Source organism: Lonchura striata, chromosome 10 (assembly GCF_046129695.1).
Source record: "Lonchura striata isolate bLonStr1 chromosome 10, bLonStr1.mat, whole genome shotgun sequence".
In the NCBI taxonomy this organism is placed as follows: domain Eukaryota; kingdom Metazoa; phylum Chordata; class Aves; order Passeriformes; family Estrildidae; genus Lonchura; species Lonchura striata.
In genome coordinates this window covers 4,244,468-4,267,426 of record NC_134612.1, presented here as the reverse complement: position 1 = coordinate 4,267,426, position 22,959 = coordinate 4,244,468, and the positions used below count along the sequence as shown (strand labels likewise).

Genomic DNA, 22,959 nt, shown 5'->3' with positions numbered 1-22,959 from the left:
TGGGGCAGCAGAACAGCCAGGGGCTGTTTATGGTTAGGGTGAGAAGAAATCCTCCTTTGCAGGGTGCAAAGCAGGGCACTTGCCAACTAACCTGAGGCAGCACATCTCCCAGAGGCAGTGCTGGAGAGTGTAAAATCACCAGCTAGAACAGAAACATTTTGGACACAAGAATAAAGAAACTGAGTAGTCATCAGTGTAACCAGGAAAAAAACCCCAAAACTCTGGAGGTTCTTCTGTCAGCAAATTCTCAGCTTCTTTTAACTCTCCTTCAAGCATCCATTCTGCTCCTTTGCCCTTCTGCAACAGCAGAAGCTCCCACCTACCAGCTAGCTATCCTCCCTCCCTCCTCTCCTTTTCCTGGAGGCTCCTAGCATGGAGAGCAAGAACCATTTTAAATCTGGTGTAGGAACACCACGTACAAATTAAAACATTTTACCTGCCCAGACTTCTTGTGGCAGAGCATCCTCATGGCTTTTGGAGAGGTTGAGGAGACAAAAAGCACCTTGAGACAGGGACAGCAGGGCTCCTACCCACACAACAAGCTGTGCCTGCAGCTTGGCTTGGTCCAGAGCAATTCCTCCTGCAGCTCAGCAGGACACGAGAGCTCCTGGGCAGGGGCACCAGCACAGCCAGAGGCTGACCCAAGGGCTTTGTCCCCTCCCCTCACAGCTGAGCCCCCTTGGGGTCTCAGGTGCCCCCCTCGAGTCAAGGGGTTCAATTAGAAATGCAGTTAGCAAAGATCCTACATTGTGATTAGAGCTTAACAAGGAAGCTAATTGATACCAGGTGTATCAATACCACCTGCTATCAATTAGTGGATAACTGAAAGAAGGCGGGGAAAAGAATGACAGGTGATACATGAAGTATGTGAGTGCAGGAGCCATAAATACCACGGGGCTCTAAGAAAGACAGGAGGTTTGGACTGTGACCAGCAGGAGCCCTGCCAGCTTGACACAGGTGAGGAGTTTACCACGAGGAAGAGGCCTTACTTCCTCCCCAGAAGCCACTGACCAATTAAAGGGGACAATTGTGCAGCTGTAATGGATATTCAGCTCATTATGAGGTGAGGGCTAATGTTTATTTAAGAAGCATCATTGAATCAGTCCTGGAAACCACCTGAATATGTAAAACCTTGGATAAATGGAGCAGGAGTTTGTGTTTTTACATGTCTTTGAGCAGTTACTCCCCATGTGTCCAGTGCTGTAATTAATAAATATAACCCCTTTCAACTTTAATTAGTTGAAGAGTTGTCTGTGCTTCACTCTCACACCATCCCTTACCTGAGCCCTCCAGCAGCACCTGCACAGCCTCTCCCTCCAAGCGGGAGCTGCAGGATGCTTTGGTAAAATCACAGCTCTGTTACTCACTACACTGCACAAATACCTTGCTGTTCTCACTTGGGATGCTGTGAAACACTTTTATCATCAGCCTCTTACCCCTAACTCACTTTCACTGTGCAAAACAGGACATGGCTCAGCCCAGTAACTGCAGAATGTTTTCACACAACAAAGAACTTCTGAGCATGAAACAAACAAAAATCTATTAATTATTCCACAGTATTTGGTGTAACAACCTCTATTTATTGCCTGCAAATGTACTCTTTGCAGTGCCTCTGAAAAAGAAAACTAAGAACACTGTACAGTATCAAAGGTAATTTTTAAAAGATGACAGGTTCCATGAGGTTTAAGGGCTTTTTGCAATGTTGGCTCAAATGTAACAATAGGAACCAACAGATTGTGGTTTCTGCTTGAGTATTTCTTGTCCAGGAGTCTGTTTTTGTAGCAGAAAATAAATATTCTCCGTCAACTGCACTGGCAGCTTTATCTCTCTGTAATAAACAGGCAAGACATATTACACTGAAACAGACTCAAAGGCCAATGCAAGGACAACACACACAACAGATACTCAATTTTAGGGTTTATTTCATCTGCTAACATTCATCCTTGATCTAGACAAAAACAATTAGATGATTTTTTAAAATTTTATTTTTCTTGTGGAAGAAAAAACCTTTTAACACTTTTTGTAAGATGCTATAAATAAATATATAAAGCTTTAAGTGTTACTTGGCTCAAGTTAAAACAGTTGCCATTTATTTTTTGTTGGTTTTAAGTTCCTGAAGTGGGGGGGAAAGTGCAAACCATACACATTCAGCCCAATAGGATGAGTCCAGCCACAATCACTTTCAGAGAGGCTGAATCTGTTTGATCTACAATATAGAGGATGGAAGGCAGGTGTGGGGACAGTTGTATTTTTTACCCTCAGTCACACAACTCCTAGAGGAACCGAGTTCCTTGGTAAGTAAAACACTCAAGAAAGGGGAGAGGAAGAAAAAGAGAATCCTGCCTGCATTGCCCATTCCCTGCTCTGTGCAGACTGTGCAGCAGAGAGGAAAGAACACAATACAGGCAAAGTCCCAGATGAATGCAAATGACAGTGAAAACCAAAATGAGATAGCTGTAGGGATGGTGAGAAATCCTCTGCCTGTTGTGTGTTTGACTGGCAGACTACACATAAAAACACAGCAACTTCACATTGAGAGAGGATGGGGATTTTTGTCTTCTCCTTATGGAAAAAAAAGAAAAAGATTAAAAGGGGCAATAAAAATAAGTTAAATTATATTCCAATATGTACAAAACAAATCATGCTCAGTAAACCTTTTGAATATAAAATTATTCATTATAGTACAACTCTCTCAATCCAGTCTCTAGAACTGACATGTGGGGGAACTGAACAGGGAGGGGGAATCGTGGGGCTCTGAGGAGACAGACTCATATGCAAATCTGTTTCTTTTTTCAGCTTGCATTACAGGCTAGGAATAACAGAGCTGGGACAACACAAGCTTTAACACCCTGTGCTTACCAGGGCTGCATTCACCCTGGCAGAGCTCCTGTGGATGGGGTAGAAGAAGCAGGCATGGATAGCTGGGACTGTGTACCCTGGCTGACCTGAGCTGCTGCTCACTGACCTGTGCTGCAAAGGCTTGGAAGGCTCCAGATCAGGCAGTGAATGCCACAGTCACCTCTGCCTCTGGAACACGAGCTGCTAGTGTCAGTGGAAGTGAAAAGAAGAATCAAAAGAGAACACAGCCAGCCCTGTGATTTGAGTCCAGCAGACAGTGTCAGCTGCATGCCAAGCTCTGGCTCAGGGAATACAGCATTAAGCACAGGCTGGGTGATGAATTCCTGCACTGCTATCCCTTTTTGTGCTGACTGGAGAAGCCTGTAGGATAGGAGGGGGTCTGGGGAACTCTGAACACCAGTGAGACACTAGAGATGCTTTTAACCCCAACTATGAGCCTCGGCCAGGCTCTGTGCTGTGATGCTATCATCACCTTCTGGAGCTGCCCACTGCTCCCTGTGAAGTGACTTGACTGGCTCAGAGGGAAAACTTCCTAATTGTGTGGCCACTGGGGAGTCCTCCTGCCTTGGTCACACTCTCAGCAACTGTACTGCTCTTTTCTGCTCTAAGAGGAAGCCCTGGGAGAGAGGATTCAAAACCTTGTTGGGATCTTTCTTATGCTGCTTCAATTGTCATCCCAGTTTTGTAAGCAAGTAAGGGACTGTGGGGTGCAAAAACACCAAGTGCTCCTCATTTATTCCAAAATGTTGGGCATAAAGGGAGAAATCCAGACAAGCCAGAGATTCACACTGATCCTTTGCTGACTTTTTTTTTTGTTTGTTTGTTTATGACTTTGAACCCTGTGACAGCCTGGGCTGGCAACCTTACCAGTCAATCCTGCATTTTGTAACCTGGATAGGGTACAAGGTGGCACCTGACTGTCTGGAAAACTTTGGATGAGGCAAACTCCTTCAACAAAGTTAACTAGGATGAGACAAACCAGCAATAAAATGTTTTCTTCAGCAAGAACACCTACCAAAGCAGTGATGTTTACACTGTTTAGGTGACTAAAAGCAAATTGAATTCTTAGCCCTAAGAAGTCACAAAGTCCCTAAGAGAGAAGTCCAATCTAGCACCTGCCTGCACTGCTCCCAGCACTCTCCTAACCTGACCTGGATCATGATGCACTGACAGACCCCCTGAAAAAAACCACTTAATGTACTGAAGAAACTCTTGGTGTGTCTGGAAGTCACAGGAAAAACATTTTGGAAGAAAGGAGCAGATACTATCTGGCCACTAGTGCCAGAGTGCCTTAAAGCTGTTGTTCTCCATTCACTTTAAAACTACACACACACACTTTTCATGTTATTGTAGCATCAAAATATCAGTCCTAAAAAGAACAGAACAGTACCACTTCAAAGTGTGGTACATATAAATCACAAAAAACTACATTCACATTATGTTAAAAAAGTTCCTTTGCACCCACTGAAGGAAGAAGACAGTGCCAGTTATGTCCTGCAACCCACGTTCTGGTGCACAGCACTTAAAATAAATTAACAGCCAGAAGCAGAGCAGCACAGCAGCCAGGGTGAGGGATGGCTTTGGGGTGATTCTGTTCATTTCTATTACTCAGAATCTGTTTCAAAGTGCCCTATACTTCTCATACCTTGGAGTACCCTTTTAGAGTCTGTGAATTCATTACTCCCAGTGTAGAGGTGGAGAAACTGAGGCATTTGCATGAGTGCAGGATTTAAATCTAGAAACTTCTGCCTCCGTACTGAGGTCAGCCTTCCTTTTGTGGTTGAAATGAAACTGTTAATAAAGACAGTTTTCAATATAATTTAGGGTTTTTTGCTTATTACTGCAATCCATTACAAAGAAAATGTTGGAGGAAAGTCTTCTACTGACATGCTTCTAAGGGCAGAGGCAGCTTCTGATTTAGACAACCCTGCAGAGAGATTCATTAACATCCAGCTGGTTACTCAGAGCCTGTAACACAGGAACAGCTCAGGCAGACACAGCCTAATCACAACACTGGTCTGAGTCCCACAGTCCCAGCAGTGAGACACAAACAGGGATTAGCTGCAGGAACCCCTTGTGTGTTATGGATCCACGACACAGGACACACCCTGAAAAGCTTTTGGGGAAAGGTGGAAACTGTGCATCTGGAACAGTTGCTTTTCGTATCTCATGTGCTGGTTTTGTGAGTTAACAGCCTGCAAAGTTGCATTTTGAAAGTACAAATGTTTCCTGTAGTTACGGCAAAATGCAAAAGTGTGGCAACCAGCAAGCACAGCTTCTCCCAGTCTTGGAATTCAGAGATGGACAAGTGGACTTGTAATACCTTCTCTTCCCCCAAGCCAGCCACTAAATACTGCTTCATTTTGCTTCCCAGTTTTCACCCAGGAGGAAATGCCTATGGCCAGGCTACACATTTCTGGGAACAGGAGCCATTCTGTGGCAGAAGCACTGGCACAGAAGCCATGGACAGCACCAGCACATACTGGTACCACAAATGTGTGGTGAGAGTGTCCTGCTGTGCCTGCTGACAGGTGAGTGTGTGCTTGTGCACTTGGCAGCAGCAGGATCAGACTTGACCAAAATCCACCTGACATCAGCAGGAAACACATCCTGTGACCCTGGGGGACTTTGGCTCAGGGTTGTAACAGAATGTGTTTGAGCCTCAAGTGCTCTTTTTGTTTTCTCAAGTTTTTAGCTGCCTTTACTCTTCAGGAGAAAAATGTCTCCCAAAGCAAGGTGTATCCCATCTTTGCAAAACTCAGTCTGAACTTGAAACTGCTGGAAACAGCACACAGAGGCAGAGAAAGGATTAAAATCCAACCCAAGCAGCACATCACTGGATTTGTGTGATGGGAAAGGGATGCTGTAAAAATGACATGCTAAAGTTGAATGCATCAGCTCTCTGCCTCTCCTCCAGTGATTTCAATAGCATATTTGATTTGCAGTTAACATGGCCTTTGAAAATCAAAATCATATTCCATTTGGTTCAGAGTTTACCCTAAACAATAGCTGGTTCAGGTCTTACAGGCTGAGAAATAACAGAGTGAGACATGAACCAGGCAAAAACTGCCTCATTTCCATGCTTCCAGCCAAACAAAGAAGTGCTTGCAACAGCAAAAAAGTAAGCCATATTTTAATTTGGTGAGTGGAAAGAGGAATTAGAGAAGTCATTGTTGTTCTATGACTCAAAAGTCAGGAAGCAGAACCTGGTTAGACTGTCCCCACACTGGAGGATTAAACTTACATGAGGCCCTAAAAAACAGCATTGAAAGAGTTCTGCTTTGAGAGTGGTCTGAGACTAAAAAAACACTATCCATGATTCTCCTTTCCAGTTTTATGAACACAGCTTGTTCATTTAAAGTAAGGGCTGCAGAACAGGCACCCAGCCAAAAGACAATGTGCACTGTCTCATAATTAATTCAGACCCACAGTCAGAAATTTTCACAGCTCTGGAAGAGAGCCCCATCCTGTTCCCACTTGTATCAGTTCTAGTGACTTCACTGGAAGCAGGCTGATGCCCATTACCTCTTGATAAAAGCAAGTAAAAATAACTGAAATAATACAGCTTGGGAAGGTCTGTATGCTTATTCTGGGTCAGTATTTCACATAGCAACAGACAAAACAAAATCACCCCCTTGTCACATTCCCATTAGTGATTTATCCATTGCAGGGTCTGAATTTTGTGCGGATTTATGAAGGAGTAATTAAATCTTTCATCCTTTTTTTTTTTTCTTTTTTTTTTTTTTTTTTTTTTTTTGGTAGTATGTAGGATATGGTTTTCGTGTGCTGTCAACACACAATACTGATAGTGGTTGAATAGTAGTGGTGTAAGCTGACAGGACAACATGTGAATGCAGGTTTGAGTCTATGGTTGGCTTTTAACTTGTTTTGGGACCTGGCTGGGAAACAAATTTGGGTGTTTTGTGTATGAATTCCTTATTATTTTTGTGATGGAGCTGCATATGTATATGTGATACCAGTGCAATGAATCAGAACCACTGTGCTAAGTATATTTCCCAGGCCATAGTCAATTTGCTTTAATGTTTCTCATCCTCTGACTGTTTTTTTTTCTTTTCTTTTTTTTCTGGTGCTCTACTTTCTGGCAGTGGCTGCCAGCTGAAATGCTGTTACTGCCTGTGTGCTCAGATCCCAGCCTGACAGGATGGCCCATCCTCAACTTAGTCACCATTATCAGTTACTGACAAACAGTGCAATTCCCATCCCACCTCCCCCACAAAAAAACCCCTCTGTTTCCTTGTTTTTAAATTATGTATCTTTAGATCATTAGGCTCAGGGGATAAACAGATTTTTAAAAATCCTGCTTCTGCCATTTGTGTTAAAATCATGAGGATAAGAAACATTCTGTATTTGGCCTCATGCGTGGGTAACTGCATTTGTGCATTTTTTTATCTCTGCATTAGAATGTTGACCCTTTCTTTATTTTTATGTATTTATTGTTTTTTTTTAAGAATCTCATCGGTCTTGTAAGAAACAGTAAAAAGACCCTATGCTTAAGGAAGCAATCTATCTTCTGTTTTACAGACTTGTTTTTAAATAAAATATTTTTTGTCAGGTTTTTTTTTTTTTTTTTTTTTTTTTTTTTGTAATTTTTACTTCCACGATCTCTTATATGGAAACCCTAGAATATCATTAATATAAAAGTCTGCCTAGGCTACCACTTCTCTATAATATGGCTCATGTAGTCCTCGGTGGGCAAACGTCCTTGCTCTTCGGTCTCTTCCTTGGGAAGGGCTTCGTTGGACCGGTGGAGGAGCCTCTCCTCCCGGTTCTTTATCCTCTGCTCCATCCTCTCCAGCTGCCGCTTGTACTGGTAGCGCTGCTGGAAGAGGTCCTTTGCATAGTCATAGAGCTGCATGTCCAAGTCATTGAGCTCCTCGATCCTGCGGATGGTGTCGTTGTCCACCTCCACCCCGCCCGCCCGCGTGCTGTTGTACTGCATGAAGGGCCGGATGAACTTCAGGTTGAAAGTTCTCTCAAACAGGTACTGAGTCTTTCTCTGGAACTCTGTCAGGCCGAAGAAGGCCATGTCTCTGAGGTTTTTTTTGGCGCTCTCCAGCAGGATCTGCGCTCGCTTGTTCTCTGGGATGAAGGACATGTTGTAGCAGCCCACCAGGCTCAAGTCAGCCAACATCCTCACCTGGCGGTTGTTGGCCAGGTTGTACGGGCAATCCATGAACTCCTGCAGCGTGCAGCCCGACCAGTCCGTGCCCTCGTAGCACGAGGGCAGCTCCTCAGGAGTTGGTGTCCTGCCATCACACATGTGCAAGGATGTCTTCCAAGTAGCTCCTCGTTGGACGTGACGCCATTCGCTGAGGTAACGAGATACGGGGTCTCTCAGCAGCGTGATGTAGTAAAATTTTCTACAAGAAGAAGAGAAAACAGCATAAATATGCTGCTAGCAACGGGACAGATGCTTGGCAGGCAGAGAGCTAGAGCAGACAGCAAAAAACTGAGAGTAAATCAACATCACATCATCCACCCCACTGTACTTGTGGGTAGTTTTTTTCTTGCAATATCTCATGCAAAGCCATTTGTGCAATTTAGACCCGTGTTTCTCATTTCAGCCTTGCCAAGTAGTAGCACCTTCATCAGGATGTCCATTCCCAGCAACAGACTATAAAGTCAGAGCAAATCACCAGGACTGAACCTGTTCATTGACTTCAGAGAGCAACTGTGGCTCCTGGCACTGCCTGGCCTTTCCCACCAAGCACCGTGTGCCTGCTGTGCCAGCCAGGACCTGCTCTGAAGGACAGCCCAGCTCTGTCTGTGAGCTGGGCCTGTCACCTCCACTCCACGCAGATGCTGACCAGGACATCCTCTGCTGGATTGATTTGGCTGCCGAGCTGAAATCTGGGAGTCTGCAGTGAGTAGCAGGATAAAAACACAGGAACATCAATGAAGAACAATGGGAAATCAGGTATACAATATGCTTTGCAGAAAGAGAAGGCTGAGCTGACAACCAGCAATAATTTATTCCTATTTCAGTCAACCTGGCATTAAATCAAACAAACTTCAGACACACTTTTGACACGAGACTAAATAGAAGACAGCCAGGAAGAACACACATAATGACACGGGGCGTTCTTGCTGTTCTAAGTACAATGAAGTCCTCAACAATACAAGCTGTCCCCAGAACTGAAAACATGACAGCTGTCTCTTACAGAGACCCTCTGGCTTCAGCCCATGAAGTTCTGGGATTGACAGAGATGGAAGTGTGCAACAGCCCTCTCCACACAGAGGGAAATGGGCTTTTCTTCCCTAACTGCCAGCAGCGTGGGACTGAGGTGTCTTTGTGTTTCCAGGAGGAGGAAATACCTTCTCTAGTTCCTAAAGCTGGCATGTGCTTGCAGGGCATGGGGCTGTGACACTGAGCACACATGGAAGCATCTGGCTTTGGCAGGCAACACACACATGCAGCTGGGAGTGCTCCACACAAGGGTGGTGGAGGATTCATGTCCCCATCAGAAATGCATCTTCAGAATGCTGCTAGAGCTCACTGCCTGGCCAGCACTGTCCAGGGACACCGAATGGAATGGCCACTGAGATGGCATGAACAGTTTTTTGAGGAAAAAAACATGAAAGTATACTGTCTGATCCAATTTTAACAGACCCTTGTTTTGCTAGCACTTTCAGTATTATTCTTCCTATTAATAACTTAAATTCCTGCAATAAGAGCAATTTAGTTTTAAAATAATACATCAAAGCCATTGCCCAGGAAGTCTCATATTAAGTAATGTTTGCTTTCCTAATTCATTATAAACCTGCTGAAGGGCTGTTCCAAAGCCCTTCAATTTTGGTCTTTCCAACAATGGCAGCGGATGTCCACTGCAGCTCCAATTCCTCTCCAGCTTTCTGCCCTCATAACTAGGGCTGGTACAGACATTTGTTATTTTTGGAAACTATTCCATCTCTTTTCAATAGCAGGAGTATCTCACTGTCTAGTAACACTGTCCAGTACTGTCTGTGTACAGGGACAGGGAGAGAAAGGGGAGCAGACATTTTCTTTTATAGACTTAAAAAAGCCTACCTCTTTTTCCTTCCTTTACCTGGCAGCCTTTAGTGACTCCACTACCCTGACTGAGAGGCAGGCATAATTTACACAGACTGAGCTAAGAAACCTCCAATAGATGGGATAAAATACAGCACTGGAAAGAAAAGGAAAGCAGTGATGAATGCCAGATGTTCAATGACAGACAGTGGTGCTAAACACTATCAGCAGTTTTTGACTTGTGAACTGCAGTGGATTTTTATTTTCACTGATGTAATCCAAAGGTTGCATTTTTCACTGAGCAGGTCGAAGCCATTTATTATTTTGTGGCTACAGAAGCAACTAGAAGGTTGCTTCTCCCTGATCCCTAAGATTAGGGACTCTTTTTGTGTGTGAGGTAACCACAGACAAAGGAGGAGCTGATTCCTGTCCAAACATGCCACCTATACAAGTATGGATAGGGAAAAAAAAAGAACTGGTATCTGCATTTGGCAGACAGGGGAACCACAAATATTAAATGATGTGCATAAAGTCAAATAGAAGTGGCAGAGTTGGCATGAATCTGATTCCTGCAAGGCTGAGTCCAGCTTATCTTCTCTCTGTGTCTCTGTTTAAAGTTTAGGAGACTGTTAGTAAATCAGATTAATAAATATCATGCAAAGCTTCTGGAGTCCACTGAAACAGATACATTGAACAGGACATGGATTGGAGAAAGTTTAAGGAACAAGAACTTTTCTTCACACCTGCACTATAAGAGCTATTACATTACCTTAGTTGATGTAATACCCTGATAAATATTTTACCATGAGTGATCTTTCTCAGAGATTCATCTCAATGAATAAAAAGCATAGGAAATAGGTTACAATTTTAGAAATTCTACTGAATTCAATTTGCCCCTTTCCAGGTCTATCACACAGAAGAGTGCTTGAAGGAAAGAGTTCCCCTCCTAACACAGAAATCAGATTCATCTTTGGAAACTGGAACCAGGCCCCTGGAAGTACTTAAGGAAGATGCCCCAATGGGGCATAAATAAAATAAAATAAAATAAAAATTTAAAAAACCCCCAAAACCTCACGCAAACAAACAAACAAACAAAAAAGCCAAACCCCAAGAACAAAAAATCCGTAACAAAATAAAAAAAAAAAAAAACCCACCAAACAACAACCCTAACAAACAAAACTAAGCAGAGACTTTAAAACAAAAGAACAGTTTTAACTGCCTAAGTTGAGATGAACCATTGACATAGTGAAAGTCATGCTCCCAAATTTGTGTTTAGCTTTCTAGAAAGGTGTTGGTTTCTGAAGAGCAGATTCCCTCAGCCCTCAGGTATGTGAGCAGTACACCTTCCAAGGGACTGTGACCTCAGGAGCCACAGGGGTGAGCCACTTGGGTATTGCAGGGATGACTGTGCAAGTGTTCACTTGAGGAACTTACTGAAGTTTCTGTTCTTGAAGTATAACTTGGGATTGCCTTTAAGTTTAGAGAAAAATTAGGTAACTGTAAATCATTGTCCATGAGCAGTCAGCAAGCTGGGAACTCTGTTCCAGCATGGCTAGAACACAGGCAATGCCACTCTTTAACAGTGGCTTGAAATCCATGAGGAACCACATGACTAGTACCTTTTTTTTTGTCATCAGAGATAAAATAAACCCATAAAACCCATGCAGCTGTGAGTGCCCTTCATTCAGCATGGTGCCCCAGACAGCCACTTAACTTTAGTGTTCCTAAAGGCTCATTTCAGAAGTGTGGTCTTCTCCTAGCCCAGATGGTTCCACTCAATCGTGCCTCATAAAAAAGCCCCACTTTGGTCATGCAGTGTCATATCTCACTGGCCTTTCTGGACTTAATGAGCTTGAGCAAGACAAATGGACACTGGAGTTAGTAAGATTTTTCCTCCCACGTGAAGCTGAGCAGAACAGCATTACTGCTCTTGGAGGACCCCTTCTACACACCCACGGGGCTGTGATCCCCAGGGGCACAAGGACAAGACAAAGTCACACCTCTGCCTTTCCTTGCATTGCTGCTCCTGGCAGTCCCAACATGGAAATCCACCTGAAAATCCACCTCTGAGGCATTTGCAGAGCTCACCTCAGACCTGCATGCAAGCTGCACAGTGCCCAAGGAAAGAATCCCTGGCATATTTATTAAACAGAACAAAGGAATGGTTTTGATCAACCCTGTACCTGAACTGAAGTTTCAGGAAGAACAAAATCCAGCATCAGAAAGGAAGGCCAACCTTGTGGTCATAATACACAAATGAATTCAGGAAACTTCACTTTAAGTGCCCATTCTGTCAAAATTAGCCCATTTGCCCCAGACAAATCTCTCTCTCCCTGCCTGTTTCCCATGTGTGAAGGGCTGACAATGTCTCCTTTGTCTGTTTTGAAAATTGAAAACATAACATCTTTTGGAGCAGGAGCTGTCTCCTTGCACGATTATGCAAAGCCCCTGTTTCAGCCTGGATTGAGGTCAGAGGACAATGGTGAACTGGAGGCATATTTTCATCACACAAGCATCAGAGGCACCACTGCCCACAGGATTCCCACCCAGACCTCTCCTTCCCATTCTCACACAGCAGCACAAAGCAGCCTTAGTTTTGCCAGCAGAGTTTTGGTTGTTTTTAAGCAGGGCCATGCTGCAAATGCAGTCATGAGCAGCTCGGGGTTAAAAATAACCCTTTCTTACATGGTTGAAGCTGCCAGTTAGCAATATTCTGTCTTAATTCCTGTCAGCAGGTTCCTCAGCTAATGAAGGGGAAATGAAACCCTTCTTCCTCTAAAAAACTCAATTCCTTCTCTTTTGCTAATAACCAGTCAAGATAATTCTGATAAAGTGACAGATTCTAAATATGATGCTACCATTTCTCTTCAGTTAATTTCCACTCTTTTTTACGTGCCAATGCATCCTTCTTACTGCTGCTGGTCTCTAAATTTTGCCAAGAACTGCTTATTTGACTGTGCAATTCCCTGTTCTTTCCTGTGCTTAAATGCTTCCTCCCACATGGCCAATTTTTTTTTATTTTAAATTTTTTACAGGTTCTTTACTGAGCTTTCAAGCATTCCTCCCAGGAAAAGCAAAATATGTAACAAGTCCTTTTTGATTACTGTGGTGGCCTTCCATCAGATAAAGAACAAAATACAGCTAGCCACTTGCAATCATAAATGCTTCATCTGCCTGCCAGGAGGGGGAAGGGGAAGGAAGCTGCATAGGTCAGCCTCAGCCATATAACCCCAATCTGTCAAAGCAACATTCCCCCAGGCTACAATTTTTCTACTGCTAAAAGAAAAAAAAAAAAAAATTAAAAAATCATCCTATATTTTTGCGGAATTAACTGAGCAGGGGGTCTACCATCTTGCAATAATGAGGAACACTGTGTTTTGTTTAAAGATTTAGCAATGTCAAATCTGTGGCTGATTTAAGGCAACCCTGTAAGTCAAGCCCATGTACTGCACACTCCACAAATCCCTGGTGAGAGTCTTTATTCCATTTGCACTGGCTCTCACTGTAAGCAGTTTATCACTGAAAGAACCACTGCTTTTGCCTTCCAGCAGTGAAATGCACTCGTGCACCTGCCCTGCTGTTAGTCTGCAGGACCAAGGGAAGAAGAAGCCCTCAGCACCCCCTGCCATCACCTAAACCCTCCCTTGGCTGGAACACCGAAGGGGATGGCCAGGTAAGGGTTATCTCCCTGATAATGAGCAGACTATCCTTAAGGAACAGGCCAGCAGGGACTTACAGGTAAGTCATAGGTGAATCAGGTGTCTCTAATGATGGATGAGCTGAGAATGTGGCAGATAAAAGTCCAGACAGAATTTACATTATCGTTATAAAGTCACACTAAATGTTACCTACAAATAGCAGGTGTATGAGAACAGTTTCCCCCTTCTGCACAGAAAATAACCTTTTGCTATGATGGGAAACTCTGGGTGACTCTCCAGCCACCACTGGTTTCAGTAAAAGCTGCCTCCTGCCTTATTTACCAAACCCATACTTACCACTTTTAAAGCCCCACCTTGTAAAGACTCCACATAGTTCTCTGTTTTCCTTACAGTCAGGTTTCTTGCATAACAAGCACATTCTCAGTTAGAGATTGGAATTTAATATATGTACAATGATTACTTCCTTTGGTAGCAAACAGCCCTAATTTTCCTCAGTCTATTTCCCCTCATCTGTTGTTCATTTAGACTCTTCCTGCATTTCACACACAATAAACTCTTCATTCCTTTAAAAGTCATAGGAACTGAAAGAAAACCCCAAACAAACAAACAAAACAAATGTCTTTTCTGTCCTCTATGTTTAAATAAAGATTGCAACACAAAACCCCAAAAGCCAAGCAACTGAATAGCAAACCCAATTCTCCAGCTCTCAGTTTGGGTAAACACCTTCAGCAGTGATTTCCTTTGCCAGGAAAGGAGGGGCTGTCAGTGCTTGCTTTGGGAACCAGGTTTGTTTTGCATAATTGTGTTTGTTTTGCCTGATGGTCTCTGCTCTTGGGACTTGGCTGTATTAAAAGACAGGACATTTGGAAATGTAACAACAGCCAACCCTCACATGGGCTGTGCTCACCCTCCAGATCCTCACTCAGGGAGGATCATGCTGGGGGCTGAAATCATCCTGGGGGCTGATTTCACCATGGGCCAACTCAGAGCCAGCCCTGAAGCAGCGCTCAGGCTGCTCCAGGAGCCTGAGGCAGATGAGAAGAACCACACTTCTCTCTTTTCACCCGTGCATTTTATAAAATGTGGGCCACTTGGGATGCTCTGCAGTCCTGGGGATGCAGCCTGTCAGCACAGCGTGATGATCCCACCGCAGAGCCTGCCTGGAGAGCAGATCCTGTGTGCTGGACCTGGGTGCAAGCAGAACAGAGTCTGACAGCAAGAAAGGAGACAAAGGAGCAAGCAGCAGCTCAGGATTTCACTGGAGAAACACCCACCCCTCCATCCACTCAAAACAAAAGCTGCCTTTTGGGGTTCCAAGCCATGCATGGGCTGGCTTAAAAACACCAGAGACAGTCAAACACAACTGCAAGGCTTCTCCAGACTGGTGGGGAAGAGAACTGAAGACATGAAATGCAGGAAAAGGTCAGTCTGTGTGCTTGATCCAGCCACACTGCAGCACTACACTCGATTTTGGGATCTGCAGGAGCAGTGATGCTGTGTGCCTGCACACAGGGCGAGGTGCCTATTTAAAGCTGACCTACAAAGAAAGGTAGGTCTGCAAAGCAATAGTTAGAACAGTATTGTGCTCCTGTAACACAGATATTCCTCCTGGAATATACTGGCAAAGGCAGCAGAGCTGCAGTGGAGGCACAAGGGATGTAAGTCAGCCCCAAGGGCACAGGGATTGTTCGAGACCTGGTTTGTCACAAAGCTGGGAGGGCACATGGAGCCTTGACACCCATGTTGGGAGTGGCAGAATGATACAGGCTGCTCCATCCTGATTGATATGCAGGATGATGCAAGGGAGCATTTTATGTCTGGGATCAAATGGAGCATCAAGGTAGCTATGGCTGGGCATGAATTTCTCTGAAACCACCAGAAATGGACACTTTCAGGACCACTATCTCCATTTATCTCCATAAATGAAATGAGGTGCCCTTTTAACTCAGATCTCAGTGATGTGCAATGCTGGTGCTCACTGTGCTCATACTACAGTGTTACACACTCAGCCCCAGTCCAGATTTGTTAGCAATGTACTAACAGGCTTCTCTCCAGGAAGCAACTGTGGTCCTATCATCCTCGTGTCTCACAACTTTTTTATATCCAATTAGCACAATAGACACAGATAATGAGTTCTAACAACATTTCTGCTTTTCATAAAAATTGCACTGCTGTGTAAGCACAAGAATTTCCTGTTGAACTGTCTCTTTGCAAACAAGTTAATCTAAAAAAAGATACATGGCATGCTATGAACCTTAGGAGTGAACGACCAGCTCATTTTTCAAAATGACAGATATGATGAAAATTGGACAAAGGCTTGGAAAAAAACGTGGGGGTCAGGGTGAGGGGAGCAAATGGGGGTGGAGAGAAAGGCATTCCAGAGCCCTCTGGAGCCTTGGACTCCTCCAGGACCCATTAAAAGCTTATGTTACTTGCACCGTTTATAAACAAGCGCTTTCTTTTGCCATAACTTTCCTCATGTGAGGAGCTTAGGAAGTGTTGACTGCTGTCTTCTGCTGCAGCAAGGCACCAAAAATGACAGCAAGTTACAAATCAAATTCCTTTGATTTAGTACTTTTCCTGAGTTTTGGGAGGGTTGTTGTGATTCCTAAGTGACCTCAGCCACCCCCCTAATCAATAGTGGGGAATGCTGACAGATGGCAGAGGGAAGTTTCAGTGCTAGAGGGATTACATCAGTGCTGGCAGGGAACAGATGGCAGAAAGGTGGACTGCAACCTGTGCTTATTCTTTGCATTCCTATGCTTCTATTATTGCCCCTGCTGTCAGCAAGGTAGGAAGTTTCAGGAGGGAAAAACATGGCCATTCTCTGAAAGAAAAATTTTCACTCCACTTACTGGTTCTGTCACAGAGACTTTCAGTTACATTGATTTTGGCATTACAAAACATAGAGAAATCAGTAACACATTACACACATATTTGCTAGAAAATCTTTGCTAGAAAGGTTCTATATCCCTTTTTTTTTTTTTTTTTTAAGTATCTTCCTGTGTGTGGCCACTTTAGAACCAAGCAAGTAACAAATCAATCCCTGAAGAGTAATGACACATTTGCAATGAGACACTGAACTTTTCATCTCTGTGCCAGAGATCAATGTCCACTGCACATGTAGCAGAGGATAGCAGTTTTCACCCCACCACTAGATCAGTGGAAAGCATTTGGGGCCTCATTCCAGCTCCAGGGAATAAGTGCTGTCCCCTAACACACTGCCAGTGCAGGCAGCCAAGTCTGTGTCATTGGGGCTGAGCTGCACTGGCTCTGCACAGAAATCTCTGGAGCTTCATGCTTTGTCCTGGGAAGAGAGACAATGCCATGGATTTAGCCTCCCCAGGTGTCAAGATGGATGCAAGGAATAAAAGAAGTGAATACTTTAACTGATAAAGCATTATTTCTGCATCTGATGCCTGCAGACTTCAGGATGCAGAAGAAAGAATGACCGGGATATTGCCAAACAGAAAAAAGAAAACCAGAAGCAAGCTGATCTAGAGCAAAGACAAAGCTGAAGTAACTATGAAATATGGAAAGATATTTATTTGAAAGAGCTGTAAATAAAGCAGATAGACTAGAATTTGCATTTTCTTTTGAACTGCAAGTCAGCTTCTCTTCTGTGAATCACAGAGCTTCACTGGCTGTGAGATTCAAAGAAGATTCAAGGAAAATGCAACAGCATGACAGACAGGAAGTATGGCTCCTTGAAGAAGATGAAATTATAAAGAAACTATAGAGGAAGATGAAGGGAGCAAGAGCAGTCAGAGGAGCAGATATTGATCGCTTGTGCAGGACAATTGAATTCCTCGGCCAAGGGAGGCAATATCTGTGTCAGGCAGCTGCAGCTGCAGCACTGTACCCTGGAGCTGCTCACTGATCAATCCTGTTCCAATCAAAACCTGATAGATGGCCACTTTTATTGATCTGAGTAGGAAGACTCTGGAAACAGAATGGAGATGCAGAGGACTTTTAAACCAGACTGACACGTCCTGAACATACAAGTGAACAGTGTAACTTTCAGCCAGTCAGCCAACATCCAGAAGCAAGACTTTCTAAGGAAGAAAATACAAACAGCAGTAGAACCCATCCCTGAAAGCAGGCCCAGTGCAAGGATTGGATTCCAAGGAGCTCTGCAAGCCACACAGGGCTGCCAGGAAAAGGGAACAAGTGCTGCCCTGCAAAGCAGTCAGTGTGAGCTGCATCCTGCCACACACCTCACAGCATCAGGTAGGGGACTGGTCCTAATCCCATTTACCCAGCTCCTTCTTAAAATCAGTGCTGGGGGAGGTTCCCACATGGATTTTCTTGTGAATAGTCATGCTAGTGGCTTACAAAGAGCACCAAAGCTCCCTCTCCTCAATTAACTGACTCTCCCTTGCTCAGGAATAGCAGATGTTGTTAAGCAGCAAAAGATAATCCTCAAGAAAGCAGAGCTACTAATCAGTCACTTTTACATTTAAGATCACTTGGAGTTGCCACTGTCTTATACTGTTTTCCTAATTAATTGCGCTGGAATGCACTTAAGTAAGCCCCAGATCAAAGAATCATATGCAGAGATTGAAATAAATCCTGTCTGTGTTGCTAATGCCTCAGAAATGGATGACTTGCTAAGCATTCAAAATCCCGGGTTCCATGGCTCAAAACTACAGATAGTTTGAGATGCTTTCAAAGGAACAGATTTAAGGATGAAAAGAGAAAAGCTCCCCTCATTTGCTCGTAAAAGACAATTAAACAAAGGCGATTGTTCGACTAATTTAGTGTGAAGTTTGTGTATCTTAAGTTCCTTATTCTTCACTTTCCTATCACCAGAAATCACAGTTCAGGAGTGTCAATTTTCATTACAGCAAAACTTTATCACCATTACAGATTTTTTTAATGTGCTTTAATGAAGGGTTGAAATCTTTTCAAAGTAATGATAAATAAAAATGACTGGGGCTGAATGTGTTACCAGTTGGTGCAATAAATCACTGTCTCTTCCTGCATGAGTCTCTTTCTCATGATCTAGAATATCATCAAAATGCTTTGACTGATTTACAGTTTAGTAACCCAGCCATCATCATCCATAATTCCACAATAAACCACACCACTTAATGTAGCTGTTACAGATGTTCAGAAGTTCATTCCCTGCCTTTCAGGAGGAGATATTGACACAGCAGCTGCAGACACCAAGATTAGCTGGGGAAGAAAAATTTGTCTTGGGCACAAAAAAACATCCCATTTTCCTCTAACAATACCCTGTCTTTAAAGCTGAAAGACATGCTGCCAACCTTGATACATCCAGTTTCAATTATTAAACACCAAATATCTATATGCACACACCCACCCCCCTGCCAGCTGGCAGGAGTAACAAGCTGCCTGGTTTCTGTCTGAAACACATCATTTCCTGGGAAATCAAGACATTACTGAAAGCTCTATGCAACAAATCCATCAAAGGGTGTGCAGTGAAATCTCAGGCCTTGCCAGCATCAAGAAGCCCAAATTCTGCATGTGGCACTGCCTCCAGTCAGCCCCAAGGAAAGAATTGCTGGGATTTTGCTCTTAAAATCACCACCAGAGCCAGGCTGGGCAGGAGGGGCTCACCCCATGAAGACAGAGGGCTGCTCATTATATTCTCTGTAACCAACACCAGCCCTGCCCCACAGCACCACGGGAGACTGCATGGCCATCATTATTCATTGCTCACAAATTATTGATCTGAAAACAGTAGGTTGATTCTGGGTTTGAACTCCTTTTGCTTTAGCCTGGAAACAATGCAGAGTTAGCTGGCTTGCAATTAACACTTTGGTTAAAACTGCTTGCTAAAGAAAAGGAGAATATGCAACATGAAAAGCAAAGAGTGTGGGTATTTTATCCCAAACAGCTCGAGTGCTCCCTGCAGCCTCAGCAGCCACTGTTCATTTGGAGCAGGCACACAGACAAACCCAACAGGAATTGTCAGAGTGATGGTCTAGCTCAAAGAAACAATCTCTCCCCTAAGTGAATCTCCATGCTGAGGAAGCTAACAAAGACTGCAAAACTCATTAACTGAGCAGTGCTGGAAAGGGCTGCTCCAAATCCATCACTGATCTGTCCTGGCCAGCCAGCATCCTGTCTCTGACAGTGACCTGCCCCTGGCACTGCTGAGAGAGGTGCAAGAACAGCAAAGCTATTTATAATCACAGGAACCCTCTTGTTTCCCCTCAGCTGCACGCACAGGAAGCACAAATCAGCCTCGTGGTTTGGGGCTTCACATGCACATTTGAGGCTACAAAACGTCAGCAGCCTCAGGATTTCTCTGCTGGGTGATCCCTCAGACCTGTGCATTGTGAGGCTGAAAAAGTTATGAAATATCAAGTGGGTATTTCACAGACAGCACCCCTGCATTGTGAAGACGGGATATTTGGCCCTGAAAAACCTTGGGTTCTTCTAAGGGTGCTTAATGGGATTCCTTGCCCTGTGGTTAGCAGGAGCACTTGTGAATACCAGAAAAGCAGCAATGTGTTGAATGTGATTTTAAAAATCTGATTTTTAGATTAACAGATCCTTGAAAGACTTTTTTTTGTTTAAATACAGGCCAACATTATTCCCCCATCTCCCACGTAAAGGACTCCAGAGGTGTTCCAGCTGGCAGAAATGCTGCCAAATTCCTCTGCAGCTCTACTGCAGGTAGGCCTAATTATGTGCTTAAAAGCGTATGCTGCATCTCCCAAAGTGCTGCTTTCTACTTGGAAAAGCCTTCTGCCCAAAGAAACCCACAGAAGTGCTCGGTGGGACCGTGCTGCTCCTGCTGCAGCCGGGGAATGCCCCGGGGCAGGGGGACCCGGCCGTGCCCCATTCCCACTAGATGGCACCTGCCTGCCATGGGAGGGACAGCAGCTCCTCCCGCCAGCACTTCTGCTGGGATTTGCCGTGTCTTGCTCTCTAAATCCCATTTAATTGCCGGGAACTGGTAATTGGGGCTGTTTCCCCCTCCACTGGCGGCAGCGATGCCCGTGTGCCACGCTGGAGTCCCGTGAAGTCACCGGGTGGGTACCACCTGCACCTCTGCTGGCATGAGCCAGCACAGAGCATCCTCCTGCAGCATCCTGCTAAGAGCATCCTCCTGCATCAGCATCCTCCTGCAGCATCCTGCAAAGAGCATCCTCCTGCATCAGCATCCTCCTGCAGCATCCTCCTGCAGCATCCTGCTAAGAGCATCCTCCTGCAGCATCCTGCTAACAGCATCCTCCTGCATCAGCATCCTCCTGCAGCATCCTCCTGCAGCATCCTGCTAAGAGCTTCCTCCTGCAGCATCCTGCTAAGAGCATCCTCCTGCATCAGCATCCTCCTGCAGCATCCTGCTAAGAGCATCCTCCTGCATCAGCATCCTCCTGCAGCATCCTGCTAAGAGCATCCTCCTGCATCAGCATCCTCCTGCAGCATCCTGCAAAGAGCATCCTCCTGCATCAGCATCCTCCTGCAGCATCCTCCTGCAGCATCCTGCAAAGAGCATCCTCCTGCAGCAAACCTCTGCTCGCCCAGCCTTCCTCCCGAGGCTCTGACAGCACCTGCCCCGGGCTTTTACACCTTCAGTGTCCCAGCCATTCCCTGCTGCCTCCCATGCCCTCTGCCTGCAGGGGATGCGGCACCAGAACACGCAGCACCATGGTTTGCCTCGGGAGCTTGTAATTCTGCACCTACTGAGCCTTTTGCTTAAGTCTCTGCTTCAGGCCTGACTGAGAAACGCCACATTTAAAAGATGTACACAGGTGTTTTCTCCCTCATAAGTTCAGGTAGCATGGAAGAGTTTTGCTGGCATAGCTGCAGTGTGAGAAGTGAATAATAAAAGAACATTGCCAGTCAAATAGCAATGCCAGCAAAAAGTTGTGGGTAGCAATATCCATGTGGTGGTGGGTATGGCTTATTCTGTCTGGGGAAATGGGTTAAATTATGGAGCAGAGGATCCTTGCCAGTGTGAGCTCCTTCCCAAAAAGGGTTTATCAGCACAGCTCCACTGAAATAACCACAGTTTGAGTGCAGGCATGTGCTCAGTCTCCCTGTGAAAACAATTATCATGGAGAAAAACTTTCTTGTGTTTGGTAAATTCTGAAGTAGGTGTGTGGCAATCCACATCCCTGGAGCATGCTGTGCTCAGTCTCTGCCCACTGGGATCTGCTGGGCTGGGGCCATTAGCTCTTTCAGATACTCTGGCAAACTGCTGAGCTTGGAGAGGCTTTCAGGTACCACCAGCCTGGGGTGAATAAGAGCTGGTGATCTTGTTATGTGAGGCTCCATATCCCACAGCTTCGAGTCATTCAATCCCCTGCCTGTCTCTTCACATAATAATTTATCTTTTCTTTGAATATTTTGCCAATGGGAGCTGGAAGGTAGCAGGGCCATTGCAATCAATTTCTTTCAATACTCTGGGGGATCTCAGCTCGGTGTATTGCATTTTTTTTTCATCCTAAAGAGAGGATATGTGCAAAAGCAAGAGATCTGGAAAGCTTTCAGCATCACAGAACTGCCAGCCCTGCTTCCTTTGTCTGCTCCATTTAACCTGGTGATGTTTTTTATTACCAGTTAGCTCAAACACTAGAAACAGTCTCTGTCACTGGTGGGACACGAATATTGGGCTTCAAACTTCTCTTGTTAATCTTTCTGAAAGCTGGGCTGATGCTTGTGCATCCTGTTATTCCAGTCAGCCTGGAGACAAGTGCCAGAGCTGGCACGAAAGGTATGTATGCATCAGAGGTGAATTCCAAAGGTAAATTCCTCCCACTCCATGCTCAGGCTTGGTGTGCCTGTTACTACATGTGTGTGCTCCTTATGCCACACACAAAAAAGGCAGAAGCAGTTGTGGAGAGGGACAGAAGGGGTCTGCTAATGCAGAAAATTAATAGTGAAATAATTAATACAGTAAAGATTCACTCTGAGAAGACAAGGAGGTCCTTCTGGAGAATTCCACAAAGGAAGGAACAGCAGTGACAGATTTGAAAAAAAAGGAAAAAGAAATCCAATCACATCCTCTATATTTAAAAATCAAAAGGACTACCAGATGCAATTACATTAATGACTAAAAGATCTAACAGAAGCGTATTTAAATTCATTAACTTAGTCCACACTTTCCTACCTCAGGAGACCAGCTGCTCCTGGAATACAGGGCACCAAAATACAAACTACATCTTGCTTGTATTTGATCAAAACCTTTTCCAAGTTCCAATGATCTGGCTGTTAACATCTCTTAGGTGATAATTAGGCTCTTGGGGCAGCAAACATTGTTTGGAAAGAAAATGCACAGTGGAAACATAAGTAATGGGGCTTGCTGCCTGTTGAGGCGTCAGTTATTCCACTGTACAAAAAAAGGCACCAAGAGCAAAATGAGGCCATTTTCAAACAGAGCCTCATTTTGCCTGTGTATAGCAGCAATCAGCAGATGCTTTACCTCTGTGTAAACTGTTTACTTTAGCTTTT

General features: G+C 44.5%; 1 protein-coding gene across 1 annotated transcript in view; it reads right to left on the bottom strand.

Annotated features, from left to right (window-relative positions):
- Positions 1-1,902: 1,902 nt before the first annotated feature.
- HS6ST1 (heparan sulfate 6-O-sulfotransferase 1) overlaps positions 1,903-22,959 on the bottom strand; it is a 190,248-nt gene continuing 169,191 nt past the window's right edge. The window contains exon 2 of the mRNA XM_021538029.3: positions 1,903-8,240. Within this exon, the coding sequence (XP_021393704.2) occupies positions 7,532-8,240 (709 nt within the window). The 3' untranslated portion in view covers positions 1,903-7,531. The remainder of the gene's footprint in view (positions 8,241-22,959) is intronic.